This window comes from Nylanderia fulva, unplaced genomic scaffold (assembly GCF_048542155.1).
Source record: "Nylanderia fulva isolate GAGA-0341 unplaced genomic scaffold, ASM4854215v1 Scaffold11, whole genome shotgun sequence".
Taxonomy (NCBI): domain Eukaryota; kingdom Metazoa; phylum Arthropoda; class Insecta; order Hymenoptera; family Formicidae; genus Nylanderia; species Nylanderia fulva.
The window spans coordinates 5,642,920-5,663,855 of NW_028189302.1; the positions used below are offsets into that span (position 1 = coordinate 5,642,920).

At 32.8% G+C, this 20,936-nt stretch overlaps 3 protein-coding genes across 8 annotated transcripts in view; 1 reads left to right on the forward strand and 2 right to left on the reverse strand.

Moving 5' to 3' along the window:
• The window catches only part of Tsp66E (Tetraspanin 66E), a 34,107-nt gene extending 27,421 nt beyond the window's left edge, over positions 1-6,686 (forward strand). Inside the window, exon 9 of one of the 3 annotated variants that reach the window (XM_029319369.2) lies at positions 132-6,686. In XM_029319369.2, coding sequence (XP_029175202.2) covers positions 132-166 — 35 coding nt within the window. In that variant the 3' untranslated portion in view covers positions 167-6,686. The remainder of the gene's footprint in view (positions 1-131) is intronic. The other 2 variants (XM_029319368.2, XM_029319370.2) reach the window with 2 other exon arrangements.
• On the reverse strand, positions 6,423-17,238 carry MED14 (mediator complex subunit 14). 4 transcript variants are annotated; one of them, XM_029319366.2, is made up of 25 exons: positions 16,894-17,238; positions 16,364-16,566; positions 16,140-16,272; positions 15,884-16,057; positions 15,690-15,815; positions 15,348-15,527; positions 15,044-15,237; positions 14,810-14,927; positions 14,593-14,734; positions 14,284-14,488; positions 14,035-14,194; positions 13,693-13,900; positions 12,378-12,589; positions 11,908-12,154; positions 11,422-11,565; positions 11,200-11,340; positions 10,893-11,062; positions 10,635-10,829; positions 10,298-10,558; positions 9,867-10,113; positions 9,225-9,589; positions 8,895-9,053; positions 8,553-8,822; positions 8,230-8,484; positions 6,423-7,823 (listed from the first exon to the last, which is right to left on the reverse strand). In XM_029319366.2, exons 2-25 carry the CDS (start codon positions 16,510-16,512, stop codon positions 7,659-7,661), a joined length of 4,620 nt encoding a protein of 1,539 aa, XP_029175199.1. In that variant the 5' UTR covers positions 16,513-16,566; positions 16,894-17,238; the 3' UTR covers positions 6,423-7,658. The 4 variants fall into 4 exon arrangements, with proteins under 4 accessions (XP_029175199.1, XP_029175197.1, XP_029175198.1 ...); XM_029319364.2 differs by having other exon boundaries at positions 10,635-11,062; positions 16,364-16,523; XM_029319365.2 differs by having other exon boundaries at positions 10,635-11,062; positions 12,378-12,556.
• Positions 17,239-17,941: 703 nt separating this feature from the next.
• waw (Translation factor waclaw) lies at positions 17,942-20,871 on the reverse strand. Its single transcript, XM_029319360.2, has 7 exons — positions 20,611-20,871; positions 19,712-20,524; positions 19,339-19,575; positions 18,896-19,161; positions 18,495-18,709; positions 18,195-18,407; positions 17,942-18,110 (listed from the first exon to the last, which is right to left on the reverse strand). Exons 1-7 carry the CDS (start codon positions 20,688-20,690, stop codon positions 17,985-17,987), a joined length of 1,950 nt encoding a protein of 649 aa, XP_029175193.2. The 5' UTR covers positions 20,691-20,871; the 3' UTR covers positions 17,942-17,984.
• Between the last annotated feature and the right edge of the window lie 65 nt (positions 20,872-20,936).

A 20,936-nucleotide genomic window follows, 5' to 3' on the forward strand; every position in this document is an offset into this window, starting at 1 on the left:
ATAGTTAAAAAGTGTGCGCTCGCGCGCGCAAAAGTAACTTACCATATTCATTGAACGATTTTCCTCGGCCGTTAGGGATGATTCAGTTCTTTTAATTGACGGTAAAATATGACCTCTTTAACACTTTGCAGTTTATCGATGCGTAGAACCTTCTGGCAAGGAATAACCTCGAGAGCAGAATGTGTTAAGCTTTCTGCCAGCAGTTCTTTAGAACGCAGTTCTTTTTCCTTTATGGACTTCGCGAATATACTTCGACTATCTTTTGTATGTGTATTATGTAATATATATATATATATATATATATATATATATATATATATATATATATACATATACACATACAAAATAATCATATATGCATGCATGCATGTGTATATATATTGAATATATATATATATATATATATATGCATATTGCATACATGTAGGTACGTGTTTTCGTGTTTTCCAATGCAATGGCGACTCAAATTGAATCGTGATGGCATCGCATCGTGCGCTCCGACTGCATAGTTTCAGAACTACGACGTAAGAAGTCGAAGGGTTACGCATTTAAAGTGATTATACACACAATAAATGTTTGCATTCCGTTTCTCGATTCGGACGATCACTCTCAATCAATCGCTTTCGATCACCATTCGAACCCTTCGATTGTTCTCTATCTATATCGACGGCATGTTGACACACACGAATTTTCGCGGAAATTGCGTTGAGCGGAAAAAGTGCACTTTGTAAAATGATTCGTCCAATCATCGATTGCATGTGCCAAATTCAATTCGCGGAGTGAGAGCTTCACTTTGACGTTTCGAGGGTCAATTGTAAATCAAATTTGCATTCGCTTTCGCTGAGATTCAATGTTTTAAAAAAACTAAAACGGCGTTGTTTTTGATACTGCGAACACTCGTTGATGCATGCGTGAAATCTCTCCTTCCCTTAGCGAGGAGCAAAAGTGGAAGGAGACACTTTTGTTTCGCGACACGCCAAGTGGAACGAAATGCTTGGAGATTTTTTTCACGTCACACGCATCATTAGCATAGATACTCGGTCTCTGTCCGCTCAACGCGCGCTTATCAACGACGTGCTGTATCAATGTCATCGCACTGATCACCGTGCACTCTATTCAAATTGCTTTTAATGCTCGGGCGCGCGAAATGATCGAAATAATGTACATATCCGGAATATTTGTCGGACGCCAACAGCTTCGGAGCTGTCCAAGTTGTTTCTTGTCACGAGATCAAGCTTGAAAAGAATATGCAGATCCATGCATTTAATAACACGTACCAATTTGCTTTCGGATTGTGAACGACAACTATATCGAGAGAAAGAGAGAGAGAGAGAGAGAAAGAGAGAGAGAACGAAAAACTTAATTTCCCAAGATTCTTAATGTTCATCCAGTCGCACGTTAATTATTTCTCACATTCCGTTGTGTCAGTACAAAGAAAAAAAATGGTTGCACGCGATTTTCCACGTTATAGACGATCGAAATCGATTGATAGCGTCAAAGTGTTGCAGCACAGTTTCACATGTTCGGATTCTACATAGATGTAGACGAGGACGGATGCGCCTCGTCGCTAATAATAAGTGCTAAAGGATCACAAAATGTTATAAATGTTTTTTCCGCGCAAAATCCGTATACGCGATTTTGATGACGCACAATCTATCTGTCCTATTTAAAAAGTAGATCCTTCCCTCTCCACAATCGGAAAACATTGACAAATGGACGTTGTTTTAGCTTGTGTAGACGTATCGTCAAGGCAGGCCTGGTGAGGTGCTGAAGTAAGGATGATGATTTTGATGGGGTTTGCTTTCAAGTAAGATGGAGGTTGAGGCTGTCAGTTGACAGCTGATCCCTCCCATGCTGCTGCATCGCTGCAGCGTCTAGATCTATCATCCATTTCTACTCTACAAGCGTTCTTTCGTGAATTCTATTGAGGCATGGTAGCTTTGCTCTTCACCCTTGCATGGCCATGCTATTGTATATAATTTGACAGAAAGAAAGAAAGAGAGAGAGCGAACGAGAGAGAGAGAGAGAGAGAGAGAGAGAGAGAAAGATACGGATATATGCAAAGGAAGAGAGGGAGGCCCGATTGCATCATTATGCAGCGCAACCTGTAACAGGAAGTGCGCTTAGCGAGGGATATCCTGACATATAGTATCATCGATGACAGATTACCACACCGCATGTTAGGGTGTGTGATTGAAACGAGAAATTATACAAATGAAAAAAGATACGTGTAAAGTAGCTTGACTATGTAAACTAGACGTTTCAAATCTGTGCAATCGTTGTTTCATGTTTACATCTATAATCTAAAGCAAAAAAAGTTAAATTATTATAATTAGACACTCTTCTAGAGTTTCGCGAAAAGATAAAGATATCATTTATCGATTTATCTTACAAGTAAATTATACGAGGCAATAACTACTATTGCTGAATATATAGACGAGGCCAAAGTTTAGACAAATATAGATAGCTCTCTCTAATCGAAGAGCGTTATTTCGTAAAATATTCTTTTTTTTAACTTATACAAATTTAACTTTATATAGATATATTCGAGCGAGAATTATAGATTTTTTTTCTAACGCACAGACACTGATGATTCACGCTGAGAAGCGAAACGACGAATTATCCGAACGTATTCGTTCATTGCCAAAAAAAAAAAACGAGTATGCAATTGGGCCTGTATAAATTTCATTTATAAGCTTTAGCGTTTTTTACAATTTCATTTCATTTCACGATTTTTTCATACTCGAACGACTCTATCGGCACAAGTTATTAAACACACGTGGCGAAATTCTACTCGGAATTGTCGTAACGCAATAATAACACAACATTAACTGTTTCTTTCCGTCCCTTCCCATTTTATTAATTAGAGTAGCTTTAGCGAGTCTATCGTCTCAGTGTTGCAAACGCTATATACGTACCTAACAGATTACATCACAGATCGCGAGATAAAAAAATCTCATTCACGTTAACATAATAATGTAAACATAAAAAAAATGTATTATTGTAAATGTGGGTAAAAATGTGTACAATTTCGAGGAGAAGTCCAATACCTTGATAAGAAATTGATAATGTGTGTTAGTGTATACTTCTCAATGTTTAACACACACACTGCTGTATACGCAATCTGTATACGTATGCGCACCAGATACATATGTACACACACATAGAGATCGAAAGCAACAGACTCTAAGACTGAAAATTAAAAAAAAATTTCATCGAACGCACACACGTATGTACACACACTACAATGAATCTGACGAGATGTGAATTTTACAAAAATCGAAGACGTTGACTTTCTTATAGACATTGTGTGTATTTAGATAAAATATATATCTTTGCAGTATATACATGATAGGTAAAATAATTTTTGATTCTTTGATTGAGTAGAAGTAATCAAATGATACATACGTAAACGTGTCAAAAATGCCAAAAATGCCAAAAAATAATGATGCACAAAATAATCTTACGCTTTTTCTTCGGTACCTGAACTTCCTTAGATTTTTAACAAACAGTATCCGATATCCACAGCATAGAAAAAAACAATTCGAATTAATATCTCGCATATTGTAGTGCGATGTTAATTAATGAAGGCAACGTGTTGCAACAACGTATCTTGCGACACAGTAATTTTGCAATTATAAATGCTCTCTTCGTGCCGCACGATAGTGCGGTGCGAATTATTATAATCCCGCGACATCGGCTTGACACAATATGCGTGTTTTCAACAATGTGTGTTTATTCTTTCTCTCTGTGTTGAAATATGTGCGTGCGCGTACGTACACACACGACGATCGACGTATAATTCAATTTTACGATGCTCTTTATACTCTCATGGCTACTAATTGTTCATGCCGCACATTCTAGACATTTTCGTTTCCAGTGTTAACTTGTTGGTGCTGCTGTTGACGAGGCATTAAGAGCATGGAACTGTTGAGTAGTGCCTCCTAGCACGTTGAGAGCCCTTAGTGTGCTCCTGTGCCTTGCTTGCTTGCGAAACTCTAGCTGCTAGCCCAGCCTAGGCTAGCTGCGAAATCGACCGACAGAAAAAAAAATATTCTGACACACTTGAGTCAACGAAACGTTTTCGGATAAACACTGGCAGTGACGTAGAAGATATGATAATTGATATGCGCATTTCTCTTTAAAAAAAGGAATCATTATTCTCTTATTTGAGAATATATAATTCTGTTTCATTCATATGTATATATATATATATATATATATATATATGTACAATTTTCGTTATAAAGTATCTAAACGTCACTGTAAGTTGATAACGTTTTGTGATTTCGCCAAGTGTTCGTATTATGGAGGTACAAGCGTTTAAAATAATGGAGAAGTAGAATCGGAGAGATGTTGTGTAGAGCCGACCGACGTATGTTTCCGCAATAATGATCATTTCTTCTTCATCTTTCGGCTCTCTTATCATCTATAAGTTGATGCAAATATTAAATGTCGATAACAAATAGTGAATGTATATACGCAATATATACGATAACATTATAGATATTTTCATAAAACATTTTAGATGCTTGTATCATAACTTGGAATACTCATACATACGCGATGTTTCGTCCATCTCAACGTAAAGAAAAAGAAAAATAAATAGTGAAATATATTTGATGATATATTCGTGAGACAAAAAGCCGATGTGTATTTCTTCGGCATATCTTTTTCGCTATTTTATTGCATTCAACAGAATTTTCTGAGAACTTTCTTATATAGCGTACACTTACTGAACAATCGTAGTTTTACACACGAGATCGATTTCAAAGTAGTATTCAGAAAAAAAGTCAGATAAATGCGTTGTTAATTGCTGAAAGAAATTAAAATATTAAAACACATATTTTTATGCAAGAAAAATATTTCTTTTGACATTACATACATTATATTGGCGATAAGAGAAGATAAATAGATGCGTACAAATTGTATAACAAATTTATAGTAGATCTCGTGTTTATTGGTATTTTCTGATTTCATCCTGATATATGCTTCTAGCATTGTATTTTCCTCATGTACCTGATTAAAAAAAAAGAGATTGTCAGATATAAGTATATCAGATATAAATATTTCTGTGAACAAAAACGCGGAGAAAAATGGCGCATCATTGCTGATAGTATAAATCAGGAAGAGCATTTTACATACATTCACACTTTGTGAGCATCACAGAAGTCAAAGTGTCATAAGCATTTATATTTGAACATTTGTTCTCTTTTCTTTGTCAATTGCCCTGTATGAAAATGTGCTGCACATCACTGTGTTCCTAATAGAGGAATAACAAATCAAACCTCCTTTTACCTCTGACACGCGCGAAAAAGCATCTTGAACTTAAATAAAAAATATATATATAAATATAAATATATATATATATATATAAAATATTTTACCATACATATATTTACAAATTATGTATTGTACAATTAACGATGTCTTGGCTATGATCATATGCATAAATACGTGAAATATCGTACAGGCTAATTGGAGGATTGACATTCTCATTATAAAACTCGCTAGTTGATAATTTAAAAATATAATACACAGTAAAATGCTTGTTTTTTTTTTAAATAATGTGCAGTTTAAGTTAGAGATCGAAAACACGTTTTTTGCATGCGATGTGCACTATAAAAATATTTATATTTATTTTTAAACGTTCGCATAGAGAGTGTGTCTGTCGAGTATATTAAAATAATGTAAAGGTTCTTTTTATTGCAATTAGATCCTTATATGAATACAGATATCGTAAATAATAGTTTAAAGGATTCTTTTTTTAATAAAAAAAAGGAGAGACAAAAATTTGGATCTATTCAAATCTCGTTTCCTTCGATCTTTCTTGAAATTCATATAGAAAATACATATATACTTGCATTTATACTTTTGGAAATTAAAATAGAATTAAATATAAGGATACATTGCAATATTGGTAACCTGATTCTTATAAAGCTGTCTAATATGTAATTCCATGGTATTATGAATGTATAAATTTCAGAAAAGCTATTTAAAATCAACAAAAAAAGTAACGATGTGAAAAAAAACATGGAGCCTAAGACACCAGTTTAGAAACTTGTGTAGAATTTGTGGAAGTCGAGTCAAGATTAATGTTTATTCTGGAGTTGCGATAAAATAATGAATAAAGCGCGTGTTGTAGTTGTATGCTATGATAGTTTCACATAAATTAATATAGTAATATCTATATTACAAACAAGTATCTTTTCGGTATTAAAGATACAAATAAGAGCTATATATTGCAGAGTTATTTTTGAAAGATTATGTGAGGTGTTACAGTGATAAGATTAAAAAAAAAATGACAAAACAACACAGACACGGCCAAGAATGCATGATATTGCTTAGTTTAAGTTCAAAGTTTAAGATTTTTAGTAGGTATATTCATTTATGTTTCGATGCAATTCAGGATTATCACGAAATAGTTGTATCAAGATGTATTCAAATTTTATATACAGAGACTGATACCTGACCTAAAAGTGTATATATATTTGAGATGCGATTATCGATATACAGTTGTATTCCAATATATTATTATTAACTGTATGAGTACTGTACAATTGCATATATTAAGAATATAGTACGATTGATTTTTGTTAAGAGTATTACATGTTTTTTGTAAAAAAAGAGCTGTACACGCAGAACCAAAATAAAAATTTTATATTATTCATAAATCCCAGATAAAATATGTAATGTGCAAATTGTTTTATTTTATCGATTCATTCCAGCAACAATTGTAGGGATAATTTAACTTCCATAATAGATTCTTTGTTAAATCACGTCTTTGTAAAACAAACAGACGAGCAAGTAGAGCAAGTATAAGATTACACATGTGAGAAATTGATTTCATATCGTTTGTATAAACATTTAAGATTTCTACACATTTATTCATGTAAAATAATATTAAACGTATTCATTAAAAAGTAGAACGTTCATACACGCATACATACACATACACACACACACACACACACACACAAATACTTAAAGAAGCATATAATATGGTTTGTCAAACATCTTTAGACAAACATCTAACAAACATATATTTATGACCATTTTTACATTTGTATTTTCGCAAATAATTTTCATTTGCTACAATGTAAATTCACTATTTCGCATTCATATTAATATAGCGGACTGTTTATATATGTTACAAGAAGATACTTATCTCAATAATAGATTTGTACTCTACTTGCGTACAGATAATTTTTAACTTGGAATATCAATTAATGTAAATAAAAAGAAATTTTCATTGACAAAATGTAATTCTCCATTAAAATCTCCTTAGTTATCATATAATACAATTTATACATTTTTTTAGCGTTTTATATTTGTCAAAATAGTGTATGTAGTTGACTATTAGTCAATAGTAAGACACAAAATATCTGTAACAGCGATTTCAGAGATATCAGACTATCATTTACAGAATGGTTTCATGATAGTTTTCTTGTAGTTTTCATTAACTTATTTATCTATATCATTTCTCGAATTGAATGTGGCAAATACATAGCTATCTCTCTCTCCTAAAGTCTTCCCCATAAAATGTAAATCTGCTCAAGATGGAAACGCGTGCGTCCTCTGAAAGAACGTTTACATTCTTAATTCATCCATGTCGGATGATTCGGCAGACAAAGGGGATTAGGAGAGTAAAGCAAATCCTATTGAGGCGGTCCACCCATCATGCCCATCGGTGGCATACTTTGGATTCCATATGGTCCCTGCGGCGGTCCTTGGCCGCCAGTCATCGGCGAGTGCATTTGCATCGCTGCGTTCTGAATCTGCTGTGTAGGAGGTACTTGATTTCCCGCGGGAGACGCCACAACCTGTTACAGATATTGTAAAGCAAGCTTTGTAGCTTTCCATCAAAATTCCTGACTTCTCGCAGACCATGTTGGAATTATAACATTAGAAACGAACCCAGGAGTCTTGATCCGTAAAAATATTTCGTGCTTTGTTATGACACTTATTTTCAGTATCTTACATTATCGAAAAAACAAATTGTTACAAGTATCGGAAATATTCCATTACTTTACGTAGTTTTTAATAAATAAAATAGAAAAAGCAATATGAAATATCGCTTCTCCCACGTTGCAACTATAAATGACAGTATGGTAATTTGTCTCTACATATGTAAGAAAAAGATTTATATAATTTCTAATGATTTAATACAGTTGCAGCGAGGGACAAAGAATCTTAAGATCTCGTTTCTAACTTAACAAAGTATTATACCTGTGATATAACCGGCGGTTCCGATGGCAACGTGAAATTAGCTAAAAGATCCCTTACAGCAGGGAACAGAGAACATTCCGACTGATTCGCGCCGTACTCGGCGAATCTCTTCAGCTGCATGGAGGCTGCTGTAATCGCCGGACTAAGATCTCTTCTTTCCGCCAGTTGCGTTAAATTCGTGGTGACGTCATACACAAATGGTAGGACGAAGGACGTTTCTCCCGGATACGTCATACCTATTCTCGTAAGTTGCAACTGCAAAATATGCAAAATCGTGTAATCAAATCTAAAGAAATTTTAAATGCTTCAACAAATATACTCACGAAGAATAAAATTTTGCTCCTACAAACATGCACTCCCTCTGATCCAGGAGGCACAATCTGTCCAGTAGAAGGTGGGATACGCAAGCACAATTGTACGGACCACTTCAACTGTTGTTGCTGTACAAGACCGGGAACCAGCTCCAATTTCATTATTTGCACAAAGTCTTTCAACACCTTAAAACGTACATTAAGCATCCTTCCGAAGCCAGATAGTGTATTGTGTTTATAAGGTGGGGCGGCGACTCGTGTATCAAAGAATTTTTCTATAATCTACAAATAAGAGGAATTATTTTAATGAATAATATCGTGCAAATACGCAGTATATGCGCTTTAATTACTTACTTGTAACTCTTCCAGACTCCATTGATCTTTGTATTCTGGAAGTGGTTGTACTTTAATATGAAGAGATTGGAAATATTGCGGATTTAATCCAACTCTACATTGTAAGCTTTCGACTTTAAAATGTACTACGCCAGGTTCGGTGCTATTGATACCAGTTACCTGCAATTTATACATTTAAGTAATAATATATATAGTATAGAATACTAGTAAATATTTACTAATTTCAAGTATATATATGAAATAAATATATTATTAAATATACATGGGTACCTAAAATACGACTTGTCAAAATCTTGAATTGTGTTACTATTTATATACAAGTTCTCTTACGCAATCGTCCGTTTGGATAAAACGTTGCAGTTGTCTTCTCATGTAGACGCAACCTAGAAATCTCTCGAGCGGCGACATATCTGGACCTGGTAAGCCAGACGGATGAGGCAAGGAGCAACAAAGTGATTCTAGCGCTTCGTGCGTGAGAAGCGTCGGTACGGCACCAGCCCAAGACCTCGGTGGTAATACTCTGGACATGTGACTAACAGTCTTGTGATCGGAGGCTTGTGGGCTATGTAGCGCCACGTGACCCGGACTTTGTCTCGCAGGGGATGGTCTAGGTACGCTCGGAGATCCAGGCCAATTGGAAGCAGCCGGTGAAGCCATACTTTGAGAAGACGGGAAAGGACTACCATCGATATGACCTGCATGTCGTTTCATTATTATTAAAATTATTTTGTAAAAATAAAAAGCATTGGGAAATATAATTATCATCGTTAGGCTTAATGCTCTGCTTTTGCAAAATAATAATTATAATTTCTGAAAGCGAAAATGTCATTGTTTCTTACTTATATTTGCTTCTTTTTTCCAAGTAATGCAATGAAAATGTAAGCATTTTCGCAGTTTGAGAACAGAATATGATAGAAATTTTAAAAACACAAAGGTAATATTAAGAATTGAAAAATATATGTCAAAACATACCCGTTTGCATAAATGAACCAGCAGGAGAATGTCCTACTTGAACATTACTACAAGGTCCAGGCGACGACGTTGGCATGAGACCAGCTGGACTAGGAACGTGCATCTGATTTAGAGGACTGTTCGCGACGAGTCCCGATCCAGGAGACGGGTGCGGTAACATGCTAGGTGTATTCGGTGGTAACGATGGCGGGGACGCCAAGTTAAACGACGTTGCAGGACTGCTTCCGAAACTTTGATGTTGACTGGCCTAAAAAAAAAAAAAAGTATCATGAGGTCTGTTTGTTTTAGCTGAACTGGCTGCACCAGTTCAGAATTTTTTACTCGACATTGGAAAGAAAAAGATAAACTCTAGTGCAATCAGTTGAGCTAAAACAAACAGACCTATAATCACAATCGAATAATTTAAATATTATCTTAGTCAAGCAATCTACCTGCGATATATTTGCGGTGTGAGGACTGGCTGGTGTGTGAGGATTACTGCCGGATGGTGGTGTGAGCGGCGGATGAAATCTTAAACCCTCACGTTGTTGCGCGGGCGATTGCGGCCCGCTTCTATGATGTCCTAAGAAACCTCCTACATTACCTCCACCACCATCGCTATCCATAGTGACGGGGGACGGTGGATTATCGTCCTCCGATTGAGATCTTCTTCTATATACCGCATTCTCGTCGACATATTTCGACAGAAATGCCTACAACAAGACACGAATACGTTAGCTATATCGTTTTGCTTTATTATAAAGGGGAAACGTTTTTATCGTTTCTTACCTTTAAGCCCTGTGTGGGCGTGAACTCGTCGACGACGTTACTTTTGTCGAAATGACTATAAGCACCATCACGTAAACTCACCAAACCTCCGCCGCGCAAACGTAATTCCAAGCAATACATTCCTTGATATGCTATCTTTACTAAAGTGACACATTGTGGCATTATAGTAAACGTTTGTACTGGCACTCGTGGTCTCTGTAGAGAGGAATTTATCCGTAAGTCTGAACCGAAAAGAGACAGATATGCGCGTGCACTTACCGCATGCACGCATAACTGAGGTATTGTCGGTAATTTACTGATCGACGTAAGCGGTTGAAGCGTTTCGTTAAGTATATGAATAATTTGTGCCAAATTCTTGTGCCTATTTAAGTGGGCTTCTAGCTGTTCCTTCATTATAGAATGCGCATTGGTCACTGTATTGGTTGGACCTAATAATACAAATGAAATTATTACATTACATTTAACATATTATTACATTACATTAACAGAAATTATTATTATTACATTGTTAGTGATAAAAATGTGATGCTTATCTATAAACTAAAATCAATGTAAAAGAACTTACTTCTGCCAAATACAAGTTTGAAGTTTGCTTTATCATTCCACTGTACAGTTACAATTGCAGCATGATTTGGACCATATGCAAGAACTAGCTTGCTATAACTATAAGACTTAATGCTAACCATGTTGCGTAAATTGTACTTCTCTAAAGTAAACAGCGTTAAATTATGAAAACATAATTAATATGTAATATTTTATAAAATTGGAACATATATATATAACATACCCATTTTGAAATATTCAGCTAAATCATGAACAAGTGAATACAAATGCACTATTTGTGCCCAGTCATTTAATAAGGCATCTACAGTGCGAGAAACAGTATCAGCTGTTCCCATTTCATATTGAAAATAGACTGGTCTTCGTACACCTGCAAGATTAAAAAAATATATTTGTGCTCTACAACTTTTATTACAATAAGAAAATTATATCATTTATAAATTACAATGTGTTATTTTATGAATTCATCTACAATAAAAAGTCAAATTTTATTCAAAAGTGAAAGTAGGGGAATTAATTATATAATATATGTGCAAACTGTTCATAATTAACGAGAAAAAAAAATATTTATAAAAAATATGAAAAAACTATTTATAAAAAATATGAAAATGTATAATAATAACTGAAAATACAAAGTGGAAAAGTATGTAAAATTATGAGAGATATCTAAATATTAATAATGAACAGATACTTGATTTAAAAAAATTAATACCTTGTTCCTTGGGGTGACTACTAGAGAGGGGACTACCAAAGAATACAAATTCCACCATCCAAGTTTTAGCCATGCCTTTTCCTTGAACTCTAATCGAAACACTCAACAGTCTTTTGAGAAGAGCGTGCCAGGCACTACTTGTAGCAATAGTTGGTGATGGTGCAGGTAATTGAACAAGTTTCAGTACCAATGCCGTGGCATTCGCTTCAACCTGTAGCCCTTGATGAGCTATCTCTCGTCTAGTAAGCTGCAAATTATTATAAATAAAGATTATTTATAGTATCACAAAAAGATTAATTATTGTTATACAAGACGTTCCTTACAGAAAGGAAATCTCCTTTCTTTAAGGCTTCTGGGCCCTGGTCAATCATTTTGGAATTGTGACATCAAAGGTGAGAAAGGCGAGGACCCAGGAGCTTTAATAAGAGACAAGATGTGATATAAAAATGAATGAGAAATTTAGATCTTACTTCTTGAGCTAGAGTTACAAATGGTATCCGCTCGTCGCACAGAGCGACAACATGTGCTAATTCCGGAATGAAGTAAGCCGGATGTTTTGCTCTTCTATTCTGTGATGTTCCCACCGCGTCTGTCCTTCCTCCAACCCCAGTGCTTCTACGTTTGTTGCTCGTCGTCGTCTCCACCACTTCTGTAATGCACCCCCCATCTTGATCATTATTCCCTAAAAAATCCACCCGTTAATCCCCCTAAAAGTAGCAGTAGTATACCACACTGAATGTTGCCAGATGTTAATTATTATCCATATACACTATAAGGCATATTAATGACCGAGCAATCAAATGTTAGTAAAGATTAGTGAAAAAGCTCTTAAGCATTTCCAAGACAAGATAAATTATATGTACTTAATACAAGAGAAAATGTACAATTAAACGTATATATCATTATATTAATTATATATTGATTTGATAGTTAATTATAAAAACGGCTGTTTTATACATTTACATCAGGCCTGTTTAAGCTTTAATTCACAAATAAAATGTTTCTTCTTCTTTTTCAGTTTTGTCGAATCAGAGAAGAAATAAAAGATTAGTTAAGGTATAAGTATGTGTGTCTAGAATTGTGGTATCATTAAGAATGATTACAGCATGATTATTTGCAGATAGAAATAGAGCCAATTTTTCCAACTTTTCAGTAAGTTTTATCTGACAGGTAGCATATTTTCGTCTCTTTTCAGATAAGTTCTAAAAAAGAGACAAAGATATACTACTTGTTGGATAAAACTTACCAAGAATTGGAACAACTGGCCCATAATGAATTTGTTGTTAGTGAATAAACTTGAATAAGCCTGACTTGTAGCATATATAATACATATACAATATATACTTATATATCACATAACACCAGTAGATAGAATAGATCAAAAGTTCCTGGAAATTATTAATAAAGAGAGAGAGAAAGTAAAATGTTTTTACGAAATACAAAACCATAGTATACACACTATAACTAAAACTATATACTAATATATATACTTTTTATTTTTACCTGCAAATACTTGCGCATCTATATATCTTAATAGTATATGATAACAAATAAACTAAATCCACATAGAAATACACATGCATATCCATATAATTTTATTTATCTATATATGATTTAATAACGAAAAACAATATTATTTATTATTATCTAATATTGTCAACAATTAGAAAAAAATTAATTTATTTAAACATACAAATTTTGAAAATAAAAAATAAAAGTTAAAAAAGAATTTATATACAATATATATATATATATTACGCACAACACATATGTGAATATACTCACCACTGTCCACACTTGTAAATGGGCCGTGTGTAATGACGAAAGTGTCAAACTCAATAAGACTCTGAACTTTTAGATACATTTTTGGTATTTCCGTTTCTATGCTATCATCGTGCGGATCATCTTCAATAGAACTATGCTTCACTACAGCGAGATAGAAGGAACATTCTATTTCACACGGCGAGTTTTCTTTTTCTTTGAATGCAACAATCTAAAATAAACAATATTGCAGAATATACATATATGTACAATTTTGTACGTAATACTAATGTAATGTATTTTTAAATGTTAAAATATCTTTTAAATGTGATTATATTAAAGTCTGGAAAATTTGAATTTACATACCAGTATAACTGTAGGATGCTTATGCAGTTGCACAAACATGCGATGTCTACTAATCTTAGACATAGGATGATCTGGATGATGTAATACAGGCAAACGTTCATGAGAAGTAGCGGCTAAATGCTGCAATGTTTTCTCGCAACGTCTTTGTGTTATCCAAAATCTGACATAAAATAATTTATTAATCAATTAATTTTATTTTAGAAAAATGCAAAAGAAAACTTATAAAGAATATTGCAGTAATATTTGTACCTCAATTCAGATATAAGTGTCGGAAGACGCGAATGATCCCCATTCAGAGCCGCTGTTAACTCTGGTACAAGAGGTGCATCGTATTGAGGAACATGACACTGTAGCATACCAGTATGAGTGTCAACTGTAACTAATAGAAGCTCAGCACGTAAACATGGTTGTAATATAGGTACTGATAAAATAGCTGGAGATCCTGCTAAGGTACCTGCAAATGTGTACATTATATAAATATGTATCTTTTTATTTAATCTGAATATAATGTAGAAGATTCGTAAAAGGAAGATATATAGCAAAAAATCCTCAACTTACATTCAACGTCCTTCAGCATCGTTTGTAACTCTTGTTTCAATTCGGATAGACGACTTCGCGTCCGAATATAAATTGTGTGCACGAGTAAACATTCCATTGATAACTGATCCGATCTAATTGCTCTATGTGCTATTTCACTTTCCTGTGTAATATTACCATAATATATTGTCTTATTATAAACACTGAAAACATGAAAAATATAAGTATGTTACTTTACCTTATTTCCCAATGACGGAATGTGTACAACTGCAAGAGGTCTTGCAGGATCATGTTGATCTACTTGAATGGTCAATTTATATCCAAGTTCTGATCGTGGATCCTTACTCGTTAATTCCCTAAAAAGATGTATGATATAAAAGTCTTATGTATATCTGCATGTACAATTCTCTTTTTATTGCATTATTTTTTTCTTAACACATGTTATATAAGCATATTATACAATTATTATTACCTCCAATAAGATACAGAGAGGCATTTGCCAGGTGCATATTCATCTACATGAATATGATCATCTAATCTATCCTGAATGAGTCTTAATGTTTGAGAAAACAAAACTTCTAATTGCAATGATTGACAAAAGTAATGCAAAAAAAAATACACTTCTGACAATGGATTGGTACTTTCAGCCAATCGTGATTGTATAACCTGTTGTAAAAAAAATTTTGTTTGTTAAATGGTATCTAAATATATATATATATATATATATATATAATATCTAAATTTATTTTATATATATTACTGTATTATATATATACCTGATGTACGTATCGAGTTTGCATGGGATGTACCAATGCCTTTCCATCTCCAGTTTCCCTATCCGAAACCAAAATCTCTAATTCTAATAATCTCCATGGAACTGTTGGCCCATCACTCATAACTGTAAGAGACACTGAAAATTCTTGCTCTACGAGAAACGTCACTCTTCCTGCTTCAATCTATATATTAACAATAAATCGAATTAAATCATGTGGATTATTAAAACAAAAAATCATATATGTAATATATATTTTTTTATGAAGAAATGTATATTATAGGTATATCAGTGCGATTTTTAGCATAATTTACTTATATCTTTATTATTATTTGTACATATTTACCTTTAAATTACGCATTTGTGGCAATAAATTTCCAGTAACTAATCTATGTTGAATGACTTGATTCAACCTTTGTAATGTGCTTCTTTTCTCTGCAGCTGTAATAGGATCTGGAGGCACTATTCTTTCCTGTTCAAACATGATATTTTCATTAATTTCTTGTATAATTAATACTTCTTTTTATGCTACATACTTACTCTAATGCAAGCTGGTAATCTGCCATATGTGCCAGTCGTAAGTACTTCTACAGCTGCAGGGATATGAAAATTTGGAAGTCTAGCATGTACCAAAGTTTCACGAGCCATTCTTGCTAACATATCCGCAGTATCGACAAAGAGCAATGATTGTTTATCCAAAAATGCCATAATATGCTATAACAAAATAGGACATGAATCATTAAATAATATATTTTAATTATTTAATTAATAAAATATATGAAAATGTATATCTTACTGTAGACTTATCCACTTTAGATGCACTATTTGCCCATTTTACCAATGCCAATAAACGAACATACAATTGTCTTGTTCGAGCAGAAAAATTATAAATTTCAATTTTGCGTTCCATATCTGTTTTACGAGGTAATCTAAATACACAAAAAACATACACACTCTAAAATAAACTGTATCACAAAATATTAAAGTATGTCTATTAATATCTTGACATCTTATACTTACAGTTCCGCAAGAACAGTGAGTTCATGATATGTTCGTTGTATTATAAAATCTATGAGCATGGCTAAGGAGATGGATCCTCCGCGATTACCCTCTTGTGGTATATTATTTGTAACAGGAGTTTGATGACCTTCTAAAGGTACTGGCGCCATTTTGATGTTGTCTTTGATAAAAAATACTATTTTAATCCAATATATATGCGTATTCTATAAATAAAAAATCATATGTAATCTCTCTTCTTGTTCATATGTAATATCTCTTCTTTATATATGTATCACAAACTATATTGATATATTAATTATATTAGCTATATATTCTTTATATTTTCACAAAATTTACTACTTTTTCTTATGCTATAATGCAGGCTTATAATAAATATTACAATAATTTTATATATAAATATATACTTAAAATCACACATTTCTTTTTATATATGCTTACTATAGTATGGAATAATGTAATATCGCTTTTATTTGAAACTATCAATTGTAAACTATAAGTGAATTGTAATTTAAATTACTTATTATACTAACCAATTAGTTTAATTATGATCAGCAGGTCTCTCTCTTCTAGATGACTTATATTCTTATTCTTTTAACGACGCCAATGACGTTGATAATTGTGTTGTTTTGTCAATTTTACAGAATGGGCAAAAGCAATTTATTTTCTGCCGTGATTTTATAACTTGAGCACATGGTTATAATGTATCTGATAATAATACTTTGTAGCATATTTATTCGTAATAATGAAATTGAATTAAACGCGTTCGTAAATGACACGATACATCAGCATGAACGTTTACTTTAGCAATAAATAGTATAAGAAAATAAATTGTCGGACACACATTACAATTGTAACGTTGCATTCACTACGGTACGAAATGGAGTGAATAACCATGAAATAAGAAAACTGATCTAGAGTGAATTCTCCATCCTAAATATTTGGCATTGTGCAAGAGGCTTTAAACGAACAAAAATCCAAGAAAACTGATTGGCTACGCCATGTTGTAAACACACTTTCCCTCCTCATGATGATTTGCCATCATTTGCATTAATTATGCGAAGATATACCTATATATATATATATATATATATATATATTTTTTTTTTCTATTAAATTTGACAATTTTTCAAGAATATTGAATTTTTTTTGGACAGCACTTTCAATTCAACTAATTTTCTAAATATAACAATATATAATATTTATATGCATTTTTGTATATATATGACTTTTATGCACCAATATCTTTTTCTTCTCCGAGTTTCATTAAATAATTACAAGAAAAGTACAAGAAAATAATTGCGCATTTAAATTTCGATAAAGAAATGGAAACAGAAACTCGTGGAAAGATATGTATGTGCAAGGTTTACCGCACAATACTGCTTTAATTAAAGAATTTCTCGTACAATACTAATTATCGTGGCAAGATTTAGATTTTTTAGTTTGCGAAATGAATGTATAGATGAAGCGGTGTTCACAAGATTTGTATGTTTAGTTTTTCGCAAAAAAGTATTTAGCTTCTTTTTAAATCTAAATTATACTTATGATCACGTCATGACGGATTAAATGATAAGTAGTAAATGCAAAATCTCTTACAATGTTTATTTACACATCATGTGAAAAATCACTTTTTCAGTACACTTATATATGTATCCCGTGGTAAAGAAATTTTTCCTATCATTCTCATTTTCTTCTTTCCTTCCGATTGTTGTGCCAACAATTTTTTTCTTCTAGTAACATCACCTCCATACTAAAAAAAGAAAAATACAAAGTTAATACTATTCTTAAAAGTTTTACTGATTATTTATGTATATCGATATACATATTTGCTTACTAATTTTGCTGTTACATCTTTTTTATATGCTTTTACAGTTTCTCTTGCAATTATTTTACTTCTTATTGCTGCTTGAATTGCTATTTCAAAAAGCTGTCGAGGAATGGTTTCGACAAGCTTAGTGCACAATTTCTTGCCTGTTTGTATCGCTTTCGTTTGATGTACAATTGTACTTAATTCTTCCACCATTTTTCCATTCAAGAGAATATCTAACTAAAATTAGTAAAAATGCATCTTTAATTTGTATAATTAAGAAAAAATACAATGTAAGCAAGGCTAAAGCACAGAATATTTAAATACCTTCACAATATCTGACACTTGATAATCATGATCCTCATAATCAAAACTAGCATAACCAGAACTTATTCTCTTTAAAGAATCATGAAAGTCCAGGATTACTTCGTTCAATGGCATTATATATTGCAACATAAGTCTGTCATTGCCAATAGTCTTGTTTAATTTTTCTACGCCTCGCTTTTCTCGGCAAAGTGACGTAATATCACTCATATATTTAACTATACATGTTACAAAGTACTGATTACTCTATAGATAATAAAAATAGAATAATAAAAATTGAAATTAAAATGCTATCTTGAAATCTTTGATGTAATGTAAAATTGAATTAGTTTCTCTTTTTTATAATCTTTGAATTCTGCTTTAAGCAGAAATAAATTTTAGTATTTTAAGTGAAAAATACATACCTGGTGTTATAACAGTTGCTATAATCATAGGTTCGTATAATTCGCTAACAATTTGCATGTCCGGGAAATGCGCTGGATTGTTAAAAATTACGATGTCATTTTGATATTTTGTTATATTTTTACTGCCAAAAATCTTTGCCTTGTATGTGACTGAGGGTGCTGTAACTATCGGCTGTGCCTCATATTCCTGTTCAAGACGTTGAATAAAAACTTCCATATGTAATAAACCTAGAAAGCCAATTCGCCATCCCCTTCCAAGTGCAACGCTGCAACATGTAATATTTTTATATTATATTATTGATAAAGTTATTATCAATCCAATTGAACATTATATTTAATCATTATAGCTAATTAACTAATTCATAATTATTAAAAAAATAAACTTTATATCATTTTAAATAACATAAAGAAAGCATTCTAAATTTGTGTTATAAAACTTATACCTTGATTCTAAAGTGACAGTCACAGCACTATCGTTTAATGTAAGTTTAGCAATAGCTGTTTGTAAAGAGGTAAATTGTGACTGATCCATTGGATATACACCTGCGAATACCATTGGCTTTGGTGGCTTAAATCCTTCTAAAGAATCAACAGGTTGATGCCGTAGATGCAAAGTGTCACCAATGCAAGCCTCTTTAGACTTCATATTGCATGAAATAGCGCCTACTTGCCCAGCAAATCTAGACAGATTAAATTGCATACAAATTATATATGCAAAATATTATATATTGTATTATATATTAAATTAATAATTGTATATTGCATACATAAAAGATATAATTGCAATGTTAAAAAATGTAAATTGTACTCACTCACATTGTTTTCACATTCTCTGCATGAGGTCTAAGAAAAAAAATACTTCGAACTTCGTACGATTTTTGTAAATGTGCGGAGCTGATGTGTTTGCCAACTGATAGTGCTCCATCTTTCACATAAATTAAAGAAATAGCACCTTTATGTTTGTCGTACCAACTGTCAAATATTAATGCTCTAAAGGGTTCGTGCCTGCATACTGTGGGTGGTGGAATTCTTTCAACTACAGCATCTAGAACTTTATCAATTCCAGTGCCTAATTTAGCAGATATTTTGATAACATCGATATCTTCTGCATCAAATAATGTCTGCAACTGATCTCTCACTCTTTCGGGATTGGCATTTTTCAGATCCACCTTATTGATTACTGGTATAATTACGAGATTTTTCTCTCGCGCCAAGTAATAATTAGCGACTGTTTGCGCTTGAACACCATCATTTGCATCGACTAATAGTATGACTCCTTGACAAGGAGCCAGTGAGCGATAGACTTCTGCAGAGAAGTCCACATGACCTGGTGTATCGATGAGATTTAAAAGATAATTTCTCCCTCGATATGAATAAAACAATGAAGCTGTCTGTGCTTTTACAGTAATTCCACGTTCCTTCTCTACTTGCAAATTGTCCAAAACTTGTTTGCCAGAGTTTGCCTTTATAGCCCCAGTTAATTCCAGTAGCCTATCTGCGAGTGTGCTTTTACCATGATCAACATGTGCAACAATACTGAAGTTACGGATAGTTTCAACTGGCACATCATATTCTACATCAGTTGTCTCTTTAACAGAGAAATACCTGCTCAATAAATAAATCCACCTTCTAAAACAAAAAATAAAAATAATCAAACATACATCGTTACCTCTCTTTTTTACAATAAAAAATAATCTCATATAAAATAAAATAACCTTTGTTGCTTGAAAATTTTGTTCTGAATTGTAGGAACAATAATCTTGGTGTAAAATAAACTTGACATAACTTTACGCATTTTTATTTGTAAAAAAAATATAAACAATTTTTATCAAACAATATTTTGAATACTCTGCTGCATTTTTTGGATATAAATGTGATTCTACGAACAGCTGTGTTGTATATAAAAAACATAGAATAACATAGATGAACTCAGATAAAGCACTTAATCGGAACAAAGGGATGAATAGATTCCTTTCTCCTGATTGGTCAATTAAACATGCTTTACCCTAAGGTAAGATTTTCGAACGCACTTCAAAAAATG